Here is a 26,343-nt window from a genome sequence, read left to right on the forward strand (position 1 = left end):
AAGTATACTCTGCTGATGCAGCATTTATTCCAATGAATGATTTATTTTGGGGCATAATCAGATAAACAATGGCTAGAGACTCCAGGAACTATTACAAGTTTTAAAAGTAGAGTAAGAGGTTGCCATCGTGGCGCAGCAGAAAGGAATCTGACTAGGAAACACGGGGTTTGATCCCTGGCCTTTCTTAGGCTTAAGGATCCAGGGTGGCGGTGAGCTGTGGTGTAGGTCGCAGGCGAGGCTCAGATCCCGCATTGCTGTAGTGTAGACCGGCGGCTACAGCTCCGATTGGACGCCTAGCCTGGGAACTTCCATATGCCTCGGGTGAGACCCTAAAAAGACAAAAGACAAAAAAAAAGTAAAATAAATAAATTTAAAAAACAATAAAAGTAGAGTAAGAAAACACATTTTAAAAACTGTGATGTCATTGCTTGAAAAAAAAATCATATCATGAAATCACTGCTTTAGTTAAAATGTACTTTCAAAGAACTTTTGTCCAGTCAAACTTCTTGCATTTACCTTAAAAGAAATGTATATTCTTTTAGGGTGTCAGCCCCCCGAGAACTGTCTTCTCCCTGCTGTAAACCCAATCAGCCATTTTCACACCTTTCTGAGTAACCTCATCAATTGTCCATTTCCCATTGAAGACGGAATCCAATCTCCAGAAGGAGGTGTGGCTTCGGTAAGTCTTAGCCTTTAAATAGCACCTTTGTCCAGAGGTGCTGGCTTCTCCAAGGTAGACGGAGGGGATTTGCAGTTTCCAGGCTTCGAGAGTTCTTGTGCACCCTGACATCCACAGACTTCCAGGACGTGCAGCCTTTCAGAGGTGAGACCCCTCGCAGTAGACTCTGCTGAGGAAGGCATTGACCGTACATATCTCCATGGTTAACGCCCATTAACTACATCTCTGGATGCTCTAGTGTAGGGAGGAACACCCCATGTTCATCCTAGCATTTTTGGTCAGTTAAAAAAAAAGTCAATTAATTTTTACTGCTTATGGTCGTTGCTTGAAGCTCACCCGCACTAGCGGTCTGAATTCAGTCTGGGGAAAAATGTTTTCCTGTATTAGAAATAACAATGTTTTACCTTCTTGTGGAGAGGAAGAGTTTTGCGATTTAAGTTGGAAGCAAAACTCAACCGTGTTTAGTTTTAGGACTCCAAGTCAGTGTTGACGCCAACACTAATTAAACAAATTTAAATTATATGTGAACATTTTGATTTGTCTTTAAAAAACTGTGTCTGTCAGGTGGGAGGCATAGAGACCATTAGCACAGATCCAGTGCAAGTGTGTGTTCCAGTCGGGAAATCATGGTAGAAGGACAAGGAGGAGGACGAGGAGGATTAGGACGAGAAGGTGGAGGAGAGGAAGGGGGAGAAGAAAGAGAGAGAGACTGAGAGTCTCTCTGTGCTTCTGTGCCCATCAGCTAATGCGCAGAACTCCGGAATCATCCCATCTTTTACCCTCTGCCCTAATTTTTAAGCTTTTCAAGTAATTTAGGTATGCTTGAGAATGCGATTTATTTGAAATAAGAAAGATTCCAAGGACACACTTACCTTATGTTATCATTTGTATCCTAGGATGAACCCAATCTGCCTATATTCTCCATTTACAGTTTTGCACTGGGGATAAGCAAATAGGTAAATTAGAGAGTTCAAGCTTTGTCCAAGGTTCTTTTTTTCTAACCAGGGTAGAAGCATGACTTTTTGCTTACTGCCTGTCTTTCTCTTTAATTTCCAGAAACATGGATTCAGAAGGATTCATGCACACCTTCCAGAATGAACTCAAATGCTCCATCTGCATGAACTACTTCATAGACCCCGTCACCACAGACTGTGGGCACAGCTTTTGCCGTCCCTGCCTGTACCTCTGCTGGGAGGAAGAACAAGCCCCAAAGAGCTGCCCCGAGTGCAGGGCAGTGTCAGAGAAACCAGATTTCAAAACCAATATTGTACTCAAGAGGCTGGCTTCCCTTGCCAGACAGGCCAGAGCTTCCCACAGCAGCAGCTCTGAGGAGCAGCTCTGTGGGACACACAGAGAAGCGAAGGGGCTCTTCTGCGAAGCTGACAAGACCCTGCTGTGTGGCCCCTGCTCTGAAGGCCCAGAACATGCTGCTCACAGCCACAGTCCCATCCAGTGGGCTGCTGAGGAACGCCGGGTAGGTGATGCTTCCAGGGCAACTTGGACTCTATGGGCTCCCACATCAGACCAAAGTTGATGCGAATGACAATGCAGTTGAAGTGAGTAGAGATGGTGGGGCTGGTGGTTGTTCAATGCGGAGCCCAAGACATCAGTGGAGCTTGTCAACATTCTGACCAGCTGCCCAAACACGTGCAATTGCTGCATCCTGGGACATGTGGCAGCACCAGGAATACAGGCCGCTCGCTGGTGGGAGCTTGACGATTTCTTAGTCAGGTTGTATAGAAGGCTGAGTCCCAACTTTTAGGAAAGGGACTCCGCTATCTGTAAGTTCCCACAGCTCTCTAGTATATGTCTTCTCATTTCTGATACCCTTAATATTAGAATCCAATTCAATTAATGTGGGAAAACATGACTACTTCATTCTAACGCGAGATGACTGGTTTCTCAGCAACTACCGTTATCATAAATGAGAGGATGGAATTTACAGTGTTAACCCTCCATGTCACTTAAAGCTCATGGGTATTTTGCAGGAGATGCTTCTAAAGAGAATGGACTCTTTATGGAAAATGACCCAAGAAATGCAAAACAATCTGAATCAGGAAACGAAGAAAATCCGGTCATTGGAGGTAAGAGTGAACTCTTTTTTTTTTTTTTGTATGGAGATACGATATCACTCTGGCTTAGAGTTTTAGCTAAATTCAAGTTCTCAGTTAAAGGATAGTGTACCTTCCCTGGAAAATTAGCAGTTTCAAGTGAACTATCAGTAGGCATAAACATACAAGCCAGTGCTAGTTCAAAGAATGCTAGGAGTGTCCATAGTGTAGTGGCTACGACGTTCGCCTGATAAGAGAATGCTAGGATATGGGGAACCAGGGCATGATAATTACTCCCGGTCCAAATTTTGAAGATTTGGATGAATCTCCTCAGACAGAGAGTATAAGACTCCACTGCACTAACTGGCTGTGAAGGAGAGAGAGGAGGAACAGAGTAGTGCCTAGAGGAGAAATCGAGAATAATTTTTAAACTGTATAATGTGAGGTTTACCTAATATTAAAAAATATTTAGAAAACTGAAGTAAGGAACAAGAGAAAAAAGATTCATGTATGAAATGTCATTCCTGTCGTGGCTCGGCCTTTACCCGAGCCACGAGCCATGCATCCATGAGGACGCAGGTTCAAATCCCTGACCTCGCTCAGCGGGTTAAGGATCCAGCATTGCCCCGGGCTATCATGTAGGTCCCAGACCAGGCTCGGATCTCGAGTCGTTTGTGGCTGTGTCTAGGCTACAGATCTGATGGGACCCCTAGCCTGGGACCCTCCATATGTCACAGGTGCAGCCCTAAAAAGAGAAGGGGAGAAAAGAATTGCTAGAGTAAAACCCAGAAGAAGCCTCCTAAAGAGAGAGCCTGGGAGCCCTCAGAGGGCTGGATTCAAACAGGGAAAGAGACTAGAAACATAGAGGAAGGGTGGACAGGAAGGACCTTAAAATACGCAAGACACTTTGAGGTGTGAGGCAGAACGTTTATCCGGAACTTTCTGGGTGACTTCAAGGAAATAATATTGGAAGTTGTCTGTTGAGAGTGAGGATAGGTAATTCTTGGAATCCACCATCTCTGCAGGACTATGTGATCTTAAGGAAGGTGATGATTAAACTTCAATACCAGAGGATGCATCTGTTTCTCCGGGAGGAGGAGCAATTCCACCTGGAGGCGCTGGAGAAAGAGGCGAAGGAGACTGGCCAGGACCTCAAGGAGAGTGCTTTCAGAATGACTCAGCAGAAAGAAACCCTGAAAGACATGTACAGCATGCTGACTGAGCTGTGCCGCAGTCCTGCCACGGAGCTGCTCCAGGTGAGAAGGGGGTTCCGTCCTCGGAGAAGGAAATATTTCTCTGGGCAGTGTTGCCCTGCCATTGAAATGTCACCCGCATGTACCCTTCCTCTCAGATAAGGGATGATGCTCCTTGATTCCCATCAGGGCATGTGTCCAGTCGCTTATTTCCTGACACGCTGATAATCATTGGGAGTTTTTTGCCCTTTTTCTATTTAACATATGACAAAAGTATTTCAGTGTGATCAGGGTTAGTATCCCCAGGGATTATCCAATGGCAGCAAAATTCTGTGAACAGGGGAAAGTTAATATTGTTGTAGTAATTTTCAAAATACAGACTTCGAATCCATTGTCATGCTCTGTTATCCTACACTTACTGAAGACATTGAGGTGTTGCCTGTTTTCTAGGTACGATTTTTAGAATTGATAATACATTTTAATGCAAACTATAATCAGTTTTCTATGGTTCTTTTATCTGCTTTTTTGTCTTTATTATTTTAACGGCTACATCTGTGGCATACCTGTGGCATATGGAAGTTCCTGGGCCAGGGTTCAAATTGCAGCTGCAGCTGTGGTCTAAGCCACAGCCATAGCAATACCAGATCTGAGCCGCATCTATAACCTATTCTGCAGCTTTATGCAATGCTGGCTGGATCCTTAATCCACTGCGACAGACCAGGGAGGAACCCACATCTTTACCACCACCATATTGGGTTCCTAACCTGTTGAGCCACCATGGAAACTCCTCTGATTTGCTTTGATCATCATAAGTAGTGCAATTGCTCTTTAGGAACAAGACTGGGTAATGAGGGCTTTGGAAACTTACCTGTTGTTGCGTCATTACATCCACTCTTCCTGACCTCCTTCCCTCCTTAATGCACCCCGAGGAAGCCAGTTATGTTCTGGTGTAGGTCGTGCTATTAAGATAGCCTCTGGCTTTCTAAAATTAGGTTGTGACGATGGTTATACAGTGACAAATATAGTAAAATTCATTGAATTAAAAAATAAGGAGTTCCCATCGTGGCACAGTGGTTAACGAATCCAACTAGGAACCAGGAGGTTTCCGGTTCCATCCCTGCCCTTGCTTAGTGGGTTAAGGATCTGGCGTTCCCGCGAGCTGTGGTGTAGGCCACTGACGGGGCTCGCATCCCACGTTGCTGTGGCTCTGGCGTAGGCTGGTGGCTACAGCTCCAATTGGACCCCTAGCCTGGGAACCTCCATATGCCGCAGGAGCAGCCCTAGAAAAGGCAAGACAAAAAAATAAAAAATAAATAAAGGGGCATGTATTTTTTAAAAAGATAGCCTCCGATGTTTCCTTAGAGGAGAATTAGAAAAAAAATAGCAAGCACCTAAAGATGCAAAAAGACAGAACTCATGATTAACATGGTCTTTTTTTTTTTTTCATTTCAGGACTTGGGAAATGTGCTGGAAATGTGAGTATTCACTAAGAATTTCTGATTTCTGAAAAGACTGCTTTCCTTTGATAACGTGGATGCACAGTCATCACTCGGTACCTTGGGCAATTGGTCCAACCCCCCTCCCCCACAGTAAACTCCAGGAGGCCCACTCCCTTATACAAAATGGCACAATATTTGCTTGTAACTTGCAAGAATCCTCCTTTACTTCATCTCCAGACCACTGATTAACCACTAATATAATGTGAAATAAGTTATGTAGATAGTTCACTTGTGTGAGGGGTTTTCAAGTTTTCTTTTTTGGAATCGCCTAAAATGTTTTGTTTTATTTTATTGACAATTCACAGATTCAGTCCATGCCTGAACCTGTATGGGTGCCACCCGAAGATATGGGTGACCAACTATACCTGTTTTGAGCTATTCATATCATCTTCGTAGGTATTTTCTATTGTATTTTAGAGTCCCCAAGGCCTCCTATGCCTTGCTCTCCAAGGTTCTTTCTCACTTGGCCAAATGCAAACACTACTTGAAAGCCAGCTGACATTCTGGGCTTTGTTCCACCCACTCACTGCATCCTTTCTAGCCTCATCACAATCAACCTTACTGAAGGGATTTTTCGGAGCTCTCACAAAGGAAGCACATACCTGAGGGAGTCAGAAGGTGCAAAAGGCAGGATAGAGGCAGAGTCCCTAAGAATGGGAAGAGGACCTGTGATTTTGTTGTAGTGGTAGCAGCAAGTGACTCAGCCTGTTCCATCATGACAAGCCCCCTTGCTGGCCGGACCGCAGAGGGAATGGCTCCCCAGTGCCCACTGGCAAGTTAGACCTTCAGGACCATGGCAGACAGGCTGGAACTGGAATCTTTTGCTGGGCTGAAGAGAGAAAGCTGTCTGGCTCCGCGGAGTCTTCCTTTTAGACATCACGGGTGACTGCTTGCTGACTCAAGTTCAAAAGTTTTGCCTGATTTTTCTGTTCTCTGTAAAATGCCTAGGATCTTCGCTTTACCCGAGATGGAAGAAAGGAGGCAAATGAATCTCAGTCATTCTAGAAAGGGAATAATGTCTAAGGGAAGTGGGGAATTTGAAATTTGGTATAATTTATATGTAGGGAAAAATATGTCAACTTGTTTTATGTCCCCGAGAGTATCGACTATGATACCTGCCCAAGGAACCCCAAATGGGAGAATTCTGATGAAACAGCTTGGATTAAAAACTGCTCATTTTGGAGTTCCCATCGTTGCGAAGCGGTTAACAAATCCGACTAGGAACCATGAGGTTGCGGGTTCGATCCCTGCCCCTGCTCAGTGGGTTAAGGATCCGGCGTTGCCGTGAGCTGTGGTGTAGGTTGCAGACGTGGCTTGGATCCCGCGTTGCTGTGGCTCTGGCGTAGGCCGGCGGCTACAGCTCCGATTCAACCCCTAGCCTGGGAACCTCCATATGCCACAGGAGTGGCCCAAAAAAATAGCAAAAAAAAAGACAAAAAAAAAAAAAACCTGCTCATTTTGTATGGTTGTGTGATTAGCCTTTGGTCCTGACGTCTAACGGATGTCATTCTTTACAGGACTGAATTGGTACAGATGCAAAATCCTCAGCCAGTGAACCCAGAGCTCACTTGCTGGCCTGTTACTGGGATGCTGGAGATGCTGAACAACTTCAGAGGTGAGCGTCAGCCCTTTGGTGATCGGGTCAGTTCTTTGGTGGTTCTTGGGATTGAGGCTTCTTTCATATTAATTTTATTTTTTCTGTCTTGAACAAGGCACATAATTTTCCAAGGTTCATATGTCTTTTCTGCCTGTTTATTCATATTAACAATAAATAAGTCTGGACTTTATAGCAGATATTTAACTGCAAATGCAAAGCAGGATACATATTTTTAGTTACATCTTACATTGGCTGAGCAAGAGAACCACCAGGTTGGTCAGGTGGTTATAAAGAGAGAGAATATTTAGTCCTCAGCCTAGCGATGAATTTGGAAGTTCATTCAGTTTTATCTCGCTCTTGAAATGTTAAATGTGACACTGATGGCTTTTAATTTGTTCTTTATTACAATTTCATTCATCACGCAATGTACAAAGTATATTTATTATCTCTAAGACTACTAGCTTTTGATTTAAAAATGACTAAAAATGCCTTCAGCAGAATAATTAGATCAATCTGAAAACAATGGAGAGGCAAAGGATATGTGAGGAGATTTTGCAAGAATTTTCTTCTCAGAAGTTTCCAAACTATTCATTGCTGGATTTCCATTAAATTTTTTACCTTTGAAAGTGTAATATGTAGAAACTATAGCCCGATCTATACCCATAATAGCAAAGTGCTCTCTCTATATTCGAAGACATTGCAGACAAAAGAGACAAGAACAATTTTGTAAAGAAGAAAATTTCACGGGTGTCCTGAAATATCCTAACGAGTAATGGACAGTCAAACAGTTTCACACAATTCACATGTCTGAAGGACTTTCTTTTTCCATATAATTTGAGGCGTTGCTGTGTGCTGTAGAGACAGTGATACCTCTTGTTCTTCACCGAAGAGCCAGTCTGGACTCTCTGCTGTCTTTTCCTTTTTTACTTCCTTGGAGGAGAGAAAAAGGAAAGACTCACCGGGGGGAGAGCCCCTGCCTCTCAGGATGTGGGATCCCCTGGCTGACCTGCTTGTCTCTTTCCGCAGCGGAGAACGTTCTGAATCAGAAGATGAACATTCACAGCGTGAGGCTCTCTGAGGACGAGGCGAGGGTGGTGTTTGAAGATGCCCCCCACGGCGCGTCCAGCGAGCCCCCAAGCGAGGAGAGATTTGTGGCCTGGGGGGCTCAGGCCTTCACCTCCGGGCGGCATTACTGGGAGGTGGATGTGACCCGGTCCTCCAATTGGATCCTGGGAGTCTGCAAAGACGTCTGGACGAGCGACACTGACATCAGTGTTGACTCTGAGGATGCCTTTCTTCTGTTTTCTATGAAAGTCAATGATCAATATACTCTCTCCACCAACTCCCCACCCTTAATTCAGTACGTGCAAAGGCCCCTGGGTAGGGTTGGAGTGTTTCTGGATTATGACAATGGGACCGTGAGCTTCTATGATGTTTGCAAAGGCTCCCTCATATATAGTTTTCTTCCTTCCTCCTTCTCCTCCCCTCTGAGGCCTTTCCTTTGCCTTCGATCCCCAGGGAACTGTTAAGTTCTATGACCATGTATTTGATGAACTTCTGCATCTAAGGAACCTACTGTCCTGCACCCTCCTGTGGAGCAACCGGATGATACCTGACTGTCTCTGAGCGCATTGTAATTTAAGGGAACACAGTTATTGTACATTTATGCAATGGCATGGCCACGTTGAATGTAAAAACTTGTTAATAAATCTTCTTTTAATAAAAATTATTCTTTACGGAGTACTTTGTAGAATATAATCAATGGCTTTTTTTAAATAATGGTTTTATTAAAAGTTACGTACAATGAATTGCCCCCTCTTTAAACTATATAATTCAGTGTTTTTTAATCAATGTGTGGAAATTTGTGAAATCATACTTATCTAATTCCAGGACATATCCATCACCCTGGAAAGAAACCAAGGCCCATTACCTTCCTTCTTGCTCTCCCTCCCCATTCCCAAGTTCCTGTCTGACCATCTTTCAGTCTTTATTGACCTTTATATTTTATGCTTTATATAAACAGAATCACATCATATGTGTCTTTTTGTACCTGGTGCCCTTTGGCTTAACACAATGCTTTCAAGGTTCATCTACATTGTAAGCGATGTGTTTTAGTTGCGTATCTGAACCAGATCGGGGTAGAAGAATGAAGTGGAATACATACCAGGTTAGTGGACTCTGAACCCTACTCATCTAGCACATCGCAACAAGTTTTTACAGGACATTTTCCATGACTCCATAGACCAGTACGTTTCCTCTAATTACCTACTCTCTGAGCATATACCACCATCTCATCTTAATACTCAACAACATTTCCTCAAATCAGTGGATACTTTTACCACTTGACCAAAAATTCTAAGACAGCAGGGCTAGTATTTATTTCTCTCTCTCTCTCTCTTTTTTTTTGCTTCTTAGGGCCACCCTTGCGGCATATGGAGGTTCTCAGGCTAGGGGTCCAATCGGAGCTCAGCTGCCAGTCTACACCACAGTCACAGCAATGCCGGAGCCAAGCCGCGTCTGCGACCCACACCACAGCTCATGGCAACACCGGATACTCCACCCAATGAGCGAGGCCAGAGATTGAAACCACAACTGCATTGTTCCCAGTCAGATTTGCTTCTGCTGTGCCATGACGGGAACTCCCAGCATTTATCTTAATTACTACTTTGTTTCCATTATCCAGTGCAGTATTTAGAACATAATATACAATAAAGTGAACCAATGAAGGAATACAAGAATCAAAGAATTACTACAAACAAATATTATTCCGGCATTGATATAGTTTCCTAATATGTACCTAATATAATAGACATAAAACACTAGAGGATAATGTCAGCGAAAGAGAAGAAGATGCACAGCCTAAGAAAATTCCATTACTTTGAGGTTTGCAGTAACTATTGCATAAATTACTACTAAGCATAAGGTAGAATAATACCCCTAGCAATGGAAAGGTGAAAACCAATTTGCATTTGAAAGGATAATTCAGATGATAGAAATACAGAATTCTATGATATAATGCAATATGTAAAAATAATAATGCTTATTATACACTGATCACCTGGAAGCAATTATTTCTTTAATAATGAGTAATTCTAAATAATACTGCTGAGGCTTGCATGCGAAGAAGTTCGAGATCTTGTTGTTACCCTGTATGACTGGGACCTTGTAAGTTACCCCAAATCCTACAAATGCTGCTGCCAAATGGTCAACACCATTGGTCCAAAGATGGCAGTGTGAAATTACTGAAATAGACATAGAGTGACCTCCTGCCCAAGAGCTGCCATACATTTAAAACAATCCAGTCACTGATGCGATGGGAAAATGTCGTCTTTTAAGACATTTCTGGAGAAATGTATAAACTTGAATGGTTAGAAACTTTCGATAATGTTCAAAAATTTTTCACTTTATGGTGCTGGGAAAACTGGACAACCACATGTAAATCAATGAAACTGGAACACACTCTCATTCCATACGCAAAAATAAACTCAAAATGGCTTAAAAACTTAAACATAAGACAAGACACCTTCAAACTCTTAGAAGGGAACATAGGCAAAATATTCTTTGACTTCAACTGTACAATGTTTTCACAGGTCAGTTTCCCAAGGGAACAGAAATAAAAGCAAAAATAAGCCAATGGGACCTAATCAAACTGACAAGCTTTTGCACAGCAAAGGAAACCATACACACACAAAAAGACAACCTATGGAATGGGAGAAAATAGTTTCAAATGATGCAACTGACAAGGGCTTAATCTCTAAAACATACAAACAACTTATATAACTCAACAGCAAAAAATCCAACAACCCAATTGAAAAATGGGCAAAAGACCTGAATAGACATTTCTCCAAAGAAGATATACAGATGGCCAACAAGCACATGAAAAAAATGCTCAACATCACTGATTATTAGAGAAATGCAAATCAAAACTACCATGAGGTACCATCTCACACCAGTCAGAATGGCCGTCATTAATAAATCCACAAATAACAAATGCTGGAGAGGGTGTGGAGAAAAGGGTACCCTCCTAAACTGTTGGTGGGAATGTAAACTAGTACAACCTCTATGGAAAACTCTATGGAGGTACCTCAGAAAACTAAATATAAGACTACCATATGACCCAGCAATCCCACTCTTGGGCATATACTAGGCCAAAATTTCCTTGAAAAAGACACATGCACCCGTTTATTCACTGCAGCACCACTCACAATAGCCAAGACATGGAAACAACCTAAAGGTCCATTGACAGATGAATGGATTAAGAAGATGTGGTACATATACACAAAGGAATACTACTCAGCCATAAAAAAGAACAAAATAATGCCATTTGCAGCAGCATGGATGGAACTAGAGACTCTTATACTAAGTGAAGTTAAGTCAGAAAGAGAAAGACAAATACCATATGATATCACATATCTGGAATCTAATATATAGCACAAATGAAACTTTCCATGGGAAAGAAACTCATGGACTTGGAGAATAGACTTATGGTTGCCAAGGGGAGGGGGAGGCAATGGGATGGACTGAGCATCTGGAGTTAATAGCCGCAAACTATTGCCTTTGGAATGGGTAAGCAATGAGATTCTGCTGTCACACTGGGAACTATATCTAGTCACCTATAATCGAGCATTATGGAGGATAATGTGAGAAAAAGAAGATATATATGTATGCGTGACTGGGACTCTTTGCTATACCGTAGAAAATTGACAGAACACTGTAAACCAGCTATAATGGAAAAAATAAAAATCATTTAAAAACCTTTTTTTTTTTTAAACTTTAAAAGAATTAGTCCTAGAAGTTAAGGCACAGGTTAAAAGTCCTTACAAAAGAAATAAGAAAAAAAAAACAACACCTCAAAACATCCTAACTTACTCAAGAAGTTGCTGACAACTTGCAACTACTTTTTAAAGGAGCTGTACCCTTGGAGTTCATGCTGTGGTGCAGTAAGTTAAGAAGCCCACTGCAGCAGCTTGGGTCACTGCAGAAGCATGTGTTCCATCCCCAGCCAGGAACTCTATTCAATACTCTGCAATAATCTACATGGGAAAGAATCTGAAAAAAGATGGATATGGATATATATATTAACTGCATCACTTTTTTTTGTATAGTAAAAATTAAAGCAACATTGTAAACTCATTGTATTTCAATAAAACTTTAAAAATTAAAAAATCCCTATATTCATTGATGGAATATGAAAGAAAAAATCAGAGTAAGAGGGAAAAGTGAAAAAAATGAAAGAAGAAGGGTAGACAAATGAAATGGGGGGGGGGGCAGATGGGGCTCTGACTCCTGTGCCAAGGGCATGGGGCTCACATACATCTCCCTGGTGCCTCAGCTCTAACCCTGTTCTTTTGAATCTTCTTTCTTAATTAGCTGGGGGAGGCTTCCACAGTGAGGGCCCAGCGGTGGCCCATGCCTCTGTCATGGTGGCTTCCACCTGAGTTCCCTAAGGCCAGTCCTGTGATAGACTCTCTACCCACAGGGCTAGCTAGACTCCTGAGGCCGCCCTGATCGGATGGAGCCCTGGCCTGGCGCTCTTTGCCTTCTGTGACCTTCCACCAGCACCTCCTTCTCTTCCTCCTGCCCTTGGACTTGGCAGGCTTCGAGCAGGCCTGCCCAGTCTTGGCACTTCTAGTCGGCTCTGCCCTCAGGTCACGCTCCCTGCAGTATGACCGCCCATCCTGGGTGGATCCATCCTGGGTGGAGCTGAGGGCTGTCCAGTCCTGGTGTTCTTTGCAAACAAATTGGGGCAAAAGTGACAAAACGAAATAGAAGGTTTGCCCACACACCTAACAATGATGCCAAGGATATTCCCACTTCCCGAAGGGCCCCTTGCTCAGGTCCCGGCAGGGTGGGAGGTAGGCCTTGGTGCAGGACTCGTGGTGGTGCAGCACCGGCTGACCACCATCACCACAGAGCAAGCAGTCCTCTCAGACTGCTGCTTCCCCTTGCTGGTCCTGAAGCACCTTCTGGTTTTCTTCTTGGCCTTTTTGCCCTTTTCCTCGGAGGAAAGTGATGCTGAGGTCTTTGGCCTGTCCCCAGAGAACCCACTGCCGTTGGAAGCAATCTGGTGCTTCATTTTCTGAATATTTGGGGGGCACATTTGAGGGAGGGCAAACTTCAGCCGACCACCATCTGTTATTGCCAAGCTTCACCCAGATGATGTCCGGAAGTGCAGCTTCTTCCAGGCCCTACAGTCGTTGCAGAACCAGCTGCCATCCAGCATCTCCATGTTGAGGCAGTTGGGGTGGAGGGTGGCCAGGCAGGACTCAGGGCACAGCAGGCGTCCCACGTTGGAGCCCAGGAAGCACCAGCTCATGCTGACGGGGACTTGGTGCCTCTTGTCCTTCCAAGCAGTAAAGCGGGACTTGCAGATGCTGCTGCTGGACCCAATCACCGAGCGGCCCGCTGCCAGACACGCACTGCGGCTGTGGTAGGCGACCGGGCAGCAGACGCACCGCATCGTTTTACCTTTGCATGGCCTCACCTTCGCAGGGTTGGACGCGTGGCAGCTCACAAAGGCGGGGGTGGGGGTGGGGTGCAGCGGAAGCCCCGGCTCTCAAGCACCATCAGCAGGAACCTGCGCGCGCAAGCCTCGTGGTGGACCTTCCTGCGCTGCTTCGCCAGACAGCACCGGACGTCCGTCTCACTCTCCTTGCACACCAAGCACAAGGGAGCCCCTGAGGCGCTCTCGCCGCAGGTGAGCCTCCGCTCTGGCCAGCGGGAGAGGCCCGGGCAGGGCAGGTGGAACACGCTGCAGCAGGGGCCCTGGCACAGCCCCAGGCTGCCCTTCTTCTCCACAACCTGACACCCATGCTCCTTCTTGGCCCTGACTCCTCGCTCAGACCTTGTAGAGGACAAGGCCATCTCAGTCAGTTTTATTCGAATTCTAGTCCGGGGACTCCAAGGGCTTCTCTCCCGGACCGTCCATGACCTCGTTCTCAGTTAGCGATTCAGAAGGAGAGGAGGTTTTTGAAGCCGCCCTGGGGGTGCAGGGCCGGTGCTGGGGGCGCGCGGGGGTGGAGCCACTTCTTCAGGGGTTTGCACACTTTGCGTGGACAGTTTGCGGCTGCCCGGCTCCTCAGCGAGGAGGCTGCCTCAGTGGCCTTGCCAGAGTGTGTGCGGCCCTCTGGTCGGTGACCTTCTCTCTCTGCTGAAGACTGTGCCTGTCTGTCCTGAGTCTCTACCTGGAGATGTCCTCAAAGGAAATGTCTTCTGTAGGGTCCTGGGTCCTCTTCATGTGTGTATTCCCCCTCCCCCCCCCAATTTAAGTTACCAGATTCTTCCTCCGACTGGAAGGAGGCCACAAGGCCAAACTTGGTCCTTTCTGCTTCTCCGTGAGCCCGTCCCACTGCATCCCCAGCAGCTCTTCAGTCTCCTCGGTGGTGGTGTCCTGGTGCTTGGTGACAACCTGGTCCCTGTGCTTCTGATGGAAGACCAGGAACTGGGCTGCCTCCTGGCTCTCCCTGCTTTTTGGAGGGGAGGCCAGGGCCCTTGTGCCCCAGGGAGGAGCCCCCACTCCTTTCTAGGGGAGCGGCTTCTGCTGTTTTTTGTGGAGAGGTCTTTCCTGTCCCAGGGTCGCAGTCTGGGTTCTCAGCAGTGCTAGAAAGCTTGGCTGTCCACCTCCTCTTGACAGGAATGCCCTGCTCTCCTGGTGGATGTGGGGTCATCAGCAGCTTCTTCTGGGACTCCTGAGAAATCCACGGCAATGCCTGACTCCTTAGCCACGTGTGGTTTTAGACGGAGCTGGTCTCCCATGTAGAGGTGGGTGAACTTGGCTTTCTGCTCCTCTACCAACATGCTCACAGGTGCTTCTGCCTGAAAGATTGCCCATTTCCCCACTGGGCCCTCAGTTTCCCTCAATTAAATTTTTTTTTTTGACTTTTTAGGACAGCACCCATAGCATACGCAGGTTCCCCAGCTAGGAGTCAAATTGGAGCTGTAGTCTCCGGCCTATGTCACAGCCACAGCAACACCAGATTCGAACCACATCTGCAACCTACACCACAGCTCATGGCAACCCTGGATCCTTAAACCCACTGAGCAAGGCCAGTGTTCAAACCTACATCCTCATGGATGCTAGTCGGGTTCATTAACCGCGGAGCCACGACGGGAACTCCTCCCTGAATTAAGTTTTGACAGCCTAATTTCTCAGCTTTCTTGGATGCCTGCTTGGCACTTTCCTGGCATAATATTTCGAACTGTCCTTCTTCAAAAGTTACAAGGCTCTTCTCGTATATCTGAGCTCTTTCTGGGGCATCGCCAAAGAACTGTATGCGATACTTGCTTGCACTCTTTTTCTGACCTTTCAGTTTGGTGTCGCTGGGCAGAAGTGAGTCTGTGGAGACCATGCATGGTCACCAGGGGTGACCAGACACCTTGCAGCACACCAGTTCCCCAACTTTGTACTTCAGCAGCTGGTCTTTGTCTCTGCTGCTGTTTGCACAGGAGTCTCTTCATCTGAGAGGCTGGAGATCCTGGGCACCAGGGCTGTTTCCACAAGGCCCTGCTCCAGGAAGGAGTCATATTTTATGCTTCTCTTTCTGTTCCTCCTTGCCTTATTTTCCGGTCCACTTTCTTCTGAGTGGGACACAGAGGCAGCACCATCGCCACCTATGGACGATTCATAGAAAGGTTTCACATTCATGTCTGTTTTGGTGATTTTCAGCTTAGTTGGCAGAGAGCCATTGTTGACAGGGGTGGTGTTGGGTGGTGTTGGGTGGTGTTCCCAGCCCCTTCCTTTCCTGGGACTCAAAACGCCACCTGGATTCATGAGCGCTAGGCTCTCTGTTGAAGACACGGGAGGTGAGATCTTTCAGCGTCTCATCCGGGATAAAGGGAAGCGTATCGTGGCCCTGAAACTTCTGCACGACCCCCTCTTGCAGACTGGCTGAAAGCTGAGCTGTGCTGAGAAACCTGGAGCACTTGTGACTCATGTCACAGTTCGAAGTCTTTCCATTTGCGTTGCCAGGGATTTCTGGTGCCTGCTTCATCATCATGCACTTTACAACCTTTGGAACAGAAAGAGGGCTTTTCTTGAAGCTAAATTCCATGCAGCCCAGATGCTCCTTTTCTTAGTTTTTCATCTTTTTCTTTCTTTCTTTTTTTTTTTTTTCAAGGTCTGCACCCAAGGCATATGGAGGTTCCCAGGCTAGAGGGAGTCGAGTTGGAGCTATAGCTTCCAAACTACACCCCAGCCACAGCCACACAGTATCTGAGCCTCCTCTGCAACCTTTACCACAGCTCATGGCAACCGCTGGATCCTTAACCCACTGAGTGAGGCCAGGGATGGAACCTGGGTCCTTATGGATACTAGTTGTGTTCCTTAACCAGTGGATGCTGCCCTTCGTAGATCACTGTCGGTATGGTGCATCCTGCGGAGGCAGCGGTGGCGGTGGCTTTCCTGAGCTGCAGTTCTGCAGGCTGCCAAGGGAAGGGGGCCCTGGTGGGGCATGAGGAAGGGGGTGGGGTGGGGGCGGAGGTAGCGGGGAGCTCTGCCAGGCCAGGCTCTCCCCTTGCTGTGGGTCCTGCCCCCCCACACCCCACACCTCCCTAGCAGCCCCCTGACTGGGTAATTTTGAATGTGCAGGTGTCTTTGGCCAGGAGATTATTCTCCATCCATTCCAAGACTTCATAACTGTCATCTTTGGACCCGTGGTGTTAGCTGCTGGGGCAGCACCATTTCTAGGATTCGAGGCCAATTACAAGTTCCCAGTTATGCAAGCAGCGCAACATGAGATCAAACTTCTTCACACTCAAGACTCAGGAGGTGAATAATTTCTGGACGTTATGTAGTGTGTGTGTTCTATGTTTCTGTAGCGAAAGGGAAGAAGAGTGCTTTCTGCTATGCCATGAATGAGATAATTGCCCCTCACCAGTTATACGTCAAGTCTATAACTTAATTTACCCTTAAACTAAAATAAAAAGTGCCTGAACTTCTAGCTTGAAATTTATGTTTGGTTTTCAGATGCATCATCTAAACTCCTCAAAATCCCTGTCATCTCTCCAGCCTGCCTTCCACCCAGGGCTTAGCATAAAGGGAACAGTACAGGAAAAATAAGTTATTTGATGATGCAATCTAGGATAAGAGAAATGGCCCAGAGAAGTGGAATAAAATGATCAAAATGAAAAAAAAAAAAAAAAGGGAGTTCCCGTCGTGGCACAGTGGTTAACGAATCCGACTAGGAACCATGAGGTTGCGGGTTCGGTCCCTGCCCTTGCTCAGTGGGTTAACGATCCGGCGTTGCCATGAGCTGTGGTGTAGGATGCAGACGCGGCTCGGATCCCGCGTCGCTGTGGCTCTGGCGTAGGCCGGTGGCTACAGCTCTGATTCAACCCCTAGCCTGGGAACCTCCATATGCCGAGGGAGCGGCCCAAGAAATAGCAATAACAACAACAAAAAGACAAAAAAAAAAAAGAAAAGAAAAATTGGGGGAGTTCCCATCATGGCTCAGTGGAAATGAATCTGGCTCGTAACTATGAGGATGCTGGTTAGCTCCCTGGCCTTTCTCAGTGGGTTAAAATCCTGCATTGAGGCGAGTTCTGGTATAGGTGGCAGATATGGTTCCTAACCCGTGTTGCTGTGGCCGTGGCATAGGCTGGCAGCTATAGCTCAGATTAGACCCCTAGCCTGGGAACTTCTATATGCTGCAGGTGGGGCCCTAAAAAAGCAAAAATAAATAAATAAATGAATAAAAATAAAAAGAAAGAAAAAGAATTGGGAGTTTCCTCGTGGCACAATGGGTTAAGGATCAGGCATTGTCACTACAGTGGCTCTGGTGACGGCTGTGGCATAGGTTTCTTTAATTTCTGTCCAGGGAATTTCTGCATGCCATGTGGAAAGAAAGGAAGGAAGGAGACGGAGGGAGTGAGGGAAGGAGGAAGGAAGAAAGGAAGAAAGGAAGAGAGAGCGAAAGAGAGAGGGAGATCGGAAGGATGGAAGGAAGGAGGGAGGAAAGAGAAATGGCCAAAAGCAAAGGACTTTCACTCCAGGGTGCACCGAATGGCTTCCTTTGAGCTGCAGGCCCAAAGGTACAGCGGAGCTCCTGATTGCATCATGTAAAAACAGCACAAAATACATCCAGATCTTGAGTTTTGTGAGTTGGAGATTCTAAGTTGAACTTGAGGAAATTATGATCTTATGTTTTACGTTCTTCTGGACATGTCATGAGAATGAATATTTTCTTGTGCAACATTGTGCTTCTGCTTTCAAATAAACAGTATAATGGACATTTTATTTTATTTTTTGGCTGCTGCAAGGCACGTGGAAGTCCCCAGACCAGAGATAGAATCCAAACCACAGCTGCCACCTAAGCTGCAGCTGCAGCAATGCAAGCTCCTTAATGTACTGTCCTGGGCCAGGGGTTGAACTGGCACCTTCTCAGCAACCTGAGCAGCTGCAGTCAGACTCTCAACCCACTGAGAAACAGCGGGAACTACAAAAGTTCTTTTTTGGCGCCACCCTTAAGGAATTTGGAACTTTCTGGGCCAAGGATCAAACCCGTGCCACAGCAGTGGCATCGCCTCATCGCCTCATTATTTAACCACTACGCCACCAAACTCCTTTTGTTTACTAAGCTGAGGTCTATACCACTTCACTCATCTACCCAATGATGTTCAAATACACAAGTAAAACTCTTTGCTTAAAATGTAGATGTACCTTGTGGTGTGTAACTTTTATTTCACTAAGCTCTTATATAAAAAAGAAAATCCATTGATTACATACTAGGAAATGTGCCTTCATAAAAATTTTATTAATAGATAATTCAATTAATAAATGTATACATTCAACAAGGTCGTGCCACTTTATAAACATACAATAGCCATATCCCCTTAAATGACAATGTTCTCAGAGACAGGTATCATCCTTTGGCCTCAGATGAGGGTTCAAGACAGTAGGTTCCTTAGATGCAGAAGTTCATCAAATAAATGGCCACAGAACTTGACTCCTTATGGGGAACTAAAGAAAAGATAAGGCCTCAGAGGGGAGGAGAAGGAGGAAGGAAGAAAACTACATATGAGGGAGCCTTTGCAAACATCATAGAAGCTCACGGTCCCATTGTCATAATCCAGAAACACTCCAACCCTACCCAGGGGCCTTTGCACGTACTGAATTAAGGGTGGGGAGTTGGTGGAGAGAGTATATTGATCATTGACTTTCATAGAAAACAGAAGAAAGGCATCCTCAGAGTCAACACTGATGTCAGTGTCGCTCGTCCAGACGTCTTTGCAGACTCCCAGGATCCAATTGGAGGACCGGGTCACATCCACCTCCCAGTAATGCCGCCCGGAGGTGAAGGCCTGAGCCCCCCAGGCCACAAATCTCTCCTCGCTCGGGGGCTCGCTGGACGCGCCGTGGGGGGCATCTTCAAACACCACCCTCGCCTCGTCCTCAGAGAGCCTCACGCTGTGAATGTTCATCTTCTGATTCAGAACGTTCTCCGCTGTGGAAAGAGACAAGCAGGTCAGCAGGGGATCCCACATCCTGAGAGGCAGGCAGGGGCTCTCCCCCCGTGAGTCTTTCCTTTTTCTCTCCTCCAAGGAAGTAAAAAAGGAAAAGACAGCAGAGAGTCCAGACTGGCTCTTCGGTGAAGAACAAGAGGTATCACTGTCTCTACAGCACACAGCAACGCCTCAAATTATATGGAAAAAGAAATTTCATACATAACATGAGCTGTGTGAAGTCAGTTGGAATGTCAGTTACTCATTAGTTTCTTCCAGGACTCTCATAAATTTTGTTTCTTCTTTACTTCAGAACACTTCTCCTGTGCCTTTTGTCTTTAATATGATTTAGTATACAGATAGTACTGTGTTAATATGTGGGTATTTTTGGGGTTATAATCTCTCCTATTAAGTTTTAAAAGGTCAAAACATTTGATAGATTTTCGTCAATGAATTTGGAAGCTTTGGAAAAGAAAGTCCTGGCAAATTATGTTCACGAATTCCTCAACTCTCAGTTGTCTTGAGATGGATTTAATATCATTAAAATTATTCTGCCTAAGCTAATTTTAGCTGTTTTTGGGCAAAAGTTAGTAATTCTAGGATAAACACTCTATGTACAGTGATAAATATAGTTGTAAGATGGAACAAATTAAAAACCAGCAATGCCATATTTAACCTTGCAAGAATGAAAAACACTGAATAAACTTCCAATATTGATTGCTACTCTGAGGATGAAATCTTCTCCGTAACCGCATGACCAAGCCGATTGCTTTCTTCTTGCTCTGTCCATGTCAGTTTTAAGAAAAATATGTTATCTTGCTTTGCATTTTCAGTAAACTATCGGTCCCAAACTTCAGTCTTGATGTTTGTATTATGACTATATGGGCATTAAAGATAGAACAACTTTGGAAAGCCGTGTACTTCCATCATGGCAGAAAAAATTAATATGAAAGAAGCCTCCTTCCCAAGAACCACCAAAGAACTGACCCGATCACCAAAGGGCTGACGCTCACCTCTGAAGTTGTTCAGCATCTCCAGCATCCCAGTAACAGGCCAGCAAGTGAGCTCTGGGTTCACTGGCTGAGGATTTTGCATCTGTACCAATTCAGTCCTGTAAAGAATGACATCCCTTAGACGTCAGGACCAAAGGCTAATCACACAACCATACAAAATGAGCAGGTTTTTTTTTTGTCTTTTTTTTGCTATTTTTTTGGGCCACTCCTGTGGCATATGGAGGTTCCCAGGCTAGGGGTCTAATCGGAGCTGTAGCTGCCGGCCTACGCCAGAGCCACAGCAACGCGGGATCCAAGCTGCGTCTGCAACCTACACCACAGCTCATGGCAACGCCGGATCCTTAACCCACTGAGCAAGGGCAGGGACCGAACCCACAACCTCATGGTTCCTAGTCGGATTCGTTAACCGCTGCGCAACGATGGGAACTCCAAAATGAGCAGTTTTTAATCCAAGCTGTTTCATCAGAATTCTCCCATTTGGGGTTCCTTGGGCAGGTATCATAGTCGATACTCTTGGGGACATAAAACAAGTTGACATATTTTTCCCTACATATAAATTACACCAAATTTCAAATTCCCCACTTCCCTTAGACATTATTCCCTTTCTAGAATGACTGAGATTCATTTGCCTCCTTTCTTCCATCTCGGGTAAAGCAAAGATCCTAGGCATTTTACAGAGAACAGAAAAATCAGGCAAAACTTTTGAACTTGAGTCAGCAAGCAGTCACCCGTGATGTCTAAAAGGAAGACTCCGCGGAGCCAGACAGCTTTCTCTCTTCAGCCCAGCAAAAGATTCCAGTTCCAGCCTGTCTGCCATGGTCCTGAAGGTCTAACTTGCCAGTGGGCACTGGGGAGCCATTCCCTCTGCGGTCTGGCCAGCAAGGGGGCTTGTCATGATGGAACAGGCTGAGTCACTTGCTGCTACCACTACAACAAAATCACAGGTCCTCTTCCCATTCTTAGGGACCCTGCCTCTATCCTGCCTTTTGCACCTTCTGACTCCCTCAGGTATGTGCTTCCTTTGTGAGAGCTCCAAAAAATCCCTTCAGTAAGGTTGATTGTGATGAGGCTAGAAAGGATGCAGTGAGTGGGTGGAACAAAGCCCAGAATGTCAGCTGGCTTTCAAGTAGTGTTTGCATTTGGCCAAGTGAGAAAGAACCTTGGAGAGCAAGGCATAGGAGGCCTTGGGGATTCTAAAATACAATAGAAAATACCTACGAAGATGATATGAATAGCTCAAAACAGGTATAGTTGGTCACCCATATCTTCGGGTGGCACCCATACAGGTTCAGGCATGGACTGAATCTCTGAATTGTCAATAAAATAAAACAAAACATTTTAGGCGATTCCAAAAAAGAAAACTTGAAAACCCCTCACACAAGTGAACTATCTACATAACTTATTTCACATTATATTAGTGGTTAATCAGTGGTCTGGAGATGAAGTAAAGGAGGATTCTTGCAAGTTACAAGCAAATATTGTGCCATTTTGTATAAGGGAGTGGGCCTCCTGGAGTTTACTGTGGGGGAGGGGGTTGGACCAATTGCCCAAGGTACCGAGTGATGACTGTGCATCCACGTTATCAAAGGAAAGCAATCTTTTCAGAAATCAGAAATTCTTAGTGAATACTCACATTTCCAGCACATTTCCCAAGTCCTGCAATGAACAAAAGAAAAAAGACCATATTAGTCATCAGAGTTCCATACTTTTGCATCTTTAGATTCTTGTTTGTTCAGTAAGTTTTTTTTTTTTCTTTTTCCTGATTCTCCTCTAAGGAAACATCAGAGGCTATCGATTTTTTTAAATTCATGCTCCTTTATTTTTTTAATTCAATGAATTTTACTCTATTTGTAGTTGTATAACTATCACCAGAACCGAATTTTAGGAAGTCAGAGTCTATCCTAACAGCAGAACCTAGACCAGAACATAGCTGGTTTCCTCAGGGTGCATTAAGGAAGGAAGGAGGTCGGGAAGGTTATGATGCAACAGAATGTTGGTGTCCAGTGCCACTCATTACCCAGTCTTGTTCCCAAGGAGCAATCTCACTAATTATGATGATCAAAGCAAATCAAGGGAGTTTCCATTGTGGCTCAACAGGTTAAGAACCCGACAAAGTGTTGGGGAAAATGGGGGTTAATTCCTGGACTTCCACAGTGTGTTAAGGGTCCAGCCAGCATTGCCTAAAGTTGCAGCTTAGTTTGCCGATGTTGCTCAGATCTGGTGTGGCTGTGGCTGTGGCTTAGACAAAAAAAAAAAAAAGGAAATAAAAGAACCATATAAAACTAATTATAGAGTGCATTAAACTGTATTTTCAATCCTAAAAATCCTGCCTAGAAAACAGGCAACACCTCAGTGTCTTCAGTGTGTGTGGGATAACAGAGCATGACGATGGATTAGGGGACTCTACTTTTTTTTGGTCTTTTTGTATTTTTATAGGCCCACACCCATCCATATGGAGGTTCCCTGGGTAGAGGTCCATTTGGAGCTATAGCCGCAGGCCTATGCCAGAGCCACAGCAACGTGGGCTCCCAGCCAAGTCTTTGACCTACACATACCACAGCTCACAGCAAGGCTAGCTCCTTAACCCACTGAGTGAGGCCGGAGATCGAACCAGCAACCTCATGGTTCCTAGTTGGATTTGTTAACCACTGAGCCACGATGGGAACTTCCAGGGGACTCTATTTTGAAAATTGCTACAATATTAACTTGCCTCTGTTCATAGAATTTTACTGGTTTTGGATAATCAGTGGGGACCCCCGATCACATTGAAATAATTTTGTCATATGTTAAATAGAAAAAGGGCAAAAAACTCCCAATGATTACCAGCGTGTCAGGAAATAAGCAATTGGACACATGCCCTGATGGGAATCAAGGAGCATCATCCCTTATCTGAGAGGAAGGGTACATGCGGGTGACATTTCAATGGCAGGGCAACACTGCCCAGAGAAATATTTCCTTCTCCGAGGACGGAACCCCCTTCTCACCTGGAGCAGCTCCGTGGCAGGACTGCGGCACAGCTCAGTCAGCATGCTGTACATGTCTTTCAGGGTTTCTTTCTGCTGAGTCATTCTGAAAGCACTCTCCTTGAGGTCCTGGCCAGTCTCCTTCGCCTCTTTCTCCAGCGCCTCCAGGTGGAATTGCTCCTCCTCCCGGAGAAACAGATGCATCCTCTGGTATTGAAGTTTAATCATCACCTTCCTTAAGATCACATAGTCCTGCAGAGACGGTGGATTCCAAGAATTACCTATCCTCACTCTCAACAGACAACTTCCAATATTATTTCCTTGAAGTCACCCAGAAAGTTCCGGATAAACGTTCTGCCTCACACCTCAAAGTGTCTTGCGTATTTTAAGGTCCTTCCTGTCCACCCTTCCTCTATGTTTCTAGTCTCTTTCCCTGTTTGAATCCAACCCTCTGAGGGCTCCCAGGCTCTGTCTTTAGGAGGCTTCTTCTGGGTTTTACTCTAGCAATTCTTTTCTCCCCTTCTCTTTTTAGGGCTGCACCTGTGACATATGGAGGGTCCCAGGCTAGGGGTCCCATCAGATCTGTAGCCTAGACACAGCCACAAACGACTCGAGATCCGAGCCTCGTCTGGGACCTACATGATAGCCCGGGGCAATGCTGGATCCTTAACCCACTGAGCGAGGTCAGGGATTTGAACCTGCGTCCTCATGGATGCATGGCTCGTGGCTCGGGTAAAGGCCGAGCCACGACAGGAATGACATTTCATACATGAATCTTTTTTCTCTTGTTCCTTACTTCAGTTTTCTAAATATTTTTTAATATTAGGTAAACCTCACATTGTACAGTTTAAAAATTATTCTCGATTCCTCCTCTAGGCACTACTCTGTTCCTCCTCTCTCTCCTTCACAGCCAGTTAGTGCAGTGGAGTCTTATACTCTCTGTCTGAGGAGATTCATCCAAATCTTCAAAATTTGGACCGGGAGTAATTATCATGCCCTGGTTCCCCATATCCTAGCATTCTCTTATCAGGCGAACGTCGTAGCCACTACACTATGGACACTCCTAGCATTCTTTGAACTAGCACTGGCTTGTATGTTTATGCCTACTGATAGTTCACTTGAAACTGCTGATTTTCCAGGGAAGGTACACTATCCTTTAACTGAGAACTTGAATTTAGCTAAAACTCTAAGCCAGAATGATATCGTATCTCCATACAAAAAAAAAAAAAAGAGTTCACTCTTACCTCCAATGACCGGATTTTCTTCGTTTCCTGATTCAGATTGTTTTGCATTTCTTGGGTCATTTTCCATAAAGAGTCCATTCTCTTTAGAAGCATCTCCTGCAAAATACCCATGAGCTTTAAGGGACATGGAGGGTTAACACTGTAAATTCCATCCTCTCATTTATGATAACGGTAGTTGTTGAGAAACCAGTCATCTCGCGTTAGAATGAAGTAGTCATGTTTTCCCACATTAATTGAATTGGATTCTAATATTAAGGGTATCAGAAATGAGAAGACATATACTAGAGAGCTGTGGGAACTTACAGATAGCGGAGTCCCTTTCCTAAAAGTTGGGACTCAGCCTTCTATACAACCTGACTAAGAAATCGTCAAGCTCCCACCAGCGAGCGGCCTGTATTCCTGGTGCTGCCACATGTCCCAGGATGCAGCAATTGCACGTGTTTGGGCAGCTGGTCAGAATGTTGACAAGCTCCACTGATGTCTTGGGCTCTGCATTGAGCAACCACCAGCCCCACCATCTCTGCTCACTTCAACTGCATTGTCATTCGCATCAGCTTTGGTCCTTTGTAGGAGCCCATGGAGTCCAAGTTGCCCTGGAAGCATCACCTACCCGGCGTTCCTCAGCAGCCCACTGGACGGGACTGTGGCTGTGAGCAGCATGTTCTGGGCCTTCAGAGCAGGGGCCACACAGCAGGGTCTTGTCAGCTTCGCAGAAGAGCCCCTTCGCTTCTCTGTGTGTCCCACAGAGCTGCTCCTCAGAGCTGCTGCTGTGGGAAGCTCTGGCCTGTCTGGCAAGGGAAGCCAGCCTCTTGAGTACAATATTGGTTTTGAAATCTGGTTTCTCTGACACTGCCCTGCACTCGGGGCAGCTCTTTGGGGCTTGTTCTTCCTCCCAGCAGAGGTACAGGCAGGGACGGCAAAAGCTGTGCCCACAGTCTGTGGTGACGGGGTCTATGAAGTAGTTCATGCAGATGGAGCATTTGAGTTCATTCTGGAAGGTGTGCATGAATCCTTCTGAATCCATGTTTCTGGAAATTAAAGAGAAAGACAGGCAGTAAGCAAAAAGTCATGCTTCTACCCTGGTTAGAAAAAAAGAACCTTTGGACAAAGCTTGAACTCTCTAATTTACCTATTTGCTTATCCCCAGTGCAAAACTCTAAATGGAGAATATAGGCAGATTGGGTTCATCCTAGGATACAAATGATAACATAAGGTAAGTGTGTCCTTGGAATCTTTCTTATTTCAAATAAACCATATTCTCAATCATACCATCCTTGGAAAATTTAATATTAGCACAGAAGGTAGAATATAAGATGATTCCAGATTATGTTTATTGGATGTTTATTGGCTGATTGGTATAGAAGCACATACAGAATCTCAATCTCCCGGTGGGTGTGTGTCTTTCTTCTCTCCTGCTTCTCCTCCTCCATGAGTCCCTGACTGGAAGGTATATTTGCCCACACTTTCTCTATGCTAATTGTCTCTATGCCTCCTGCCCTCTCCACTGACAGATAACACTTTTTAAAGAGAAATAATTTTTTTCATGTATAATTTAAATTGTTTAATCAGTGTTGACTTCAACTATGGAGTCCTAAAATTATAAATGGTGAGTTTTGGATTCCAACTTAAACTCTTCCTCTTAAGAAAAATGGTAAAAAAAATTATG

At 45.2% G+C, this 26,343-nt stretch overlaps 2 protein-coding genes and 1 pseudogene across 2 annotated transcripts; 1 reads left to right on the plus strand and 2 right to left on the minus strand.

Annotated features, from left to right (window-relative positions):
- The first annotated feature begins 1,739 nt into the window (after nucleotides 1-1,739).
- On the plus strand, nucleotides 1,740-8,548 carry LOC125112084 (tripartite motif-containing protein 64C-like). The gene is made up of 7 exons (XM_047754340.1): nucleotides 1,740-2,153; nucleotides 2,411-2,413; nucleotides 2,668-2,763; nucleotides 3,756-3,986; nucleotides 5,376-5,398; nucleotides 6,940-7,037; nucleotides 8,046-8,548. Exons 1-7 carry the CDS (start codon nucleotides 1,740-1,742, stop codon nucleotides 8,546-8,548), a joined length of 1,368 nt encoding a protein of 455 aa, XP_047610296.1.
- A 3,837-nt stretch (nucleotides 8,549-12,385) lies between these two features.
- On the minus strand, nucleotides 12,386-16,069 carry LOC125112085 (histone-lysine N-methyltransferase NSD2-like; annotated as a pseudogene).
- A 2,896-nt stretch (nucleotides 16,070-18,965) lies between these two features.
- On the minus strand, nucleotides 18,966-25,701 carry LOC125112086 (tripartite motif-containing protein 64C-like). The gene is made up of 5 exons (XM_047754341.1): nucleotides 25,288-25,701; nucleotides 24,678-24,773; nucleotides 23,444-23,685; nucleotides 20,471-20,568; nucleotides 18,966-19,459 (listed from the first exon to the last, which is right to left on the minus strand). Exons 1-5 carry the CDS (start codon nucleotides 25,699-25,701, stop codon nucleotides 18,966-18,968), a joined length of 1,344 nt encoding a protein of 447 aa, XP_047610297.1.
- Between the last annotated feature and the right edge of the window lie 642 nt (nucleotides 25,702-26,343).

This window comes from Phacochoerus africanus, chromosome 11, assembly GCF_016906955.1.
Source record: "Phacochoerus africanus isolate WHEZ1 chromosome 11, ROS_Pafr_v1, whole genome shotgun sequence".
NCBI lineage: Eukaryota > Metazoa > Chordata > Mammalia > Artiodactyla > Suidae > Phacochoerus > Phacochoerus africanus.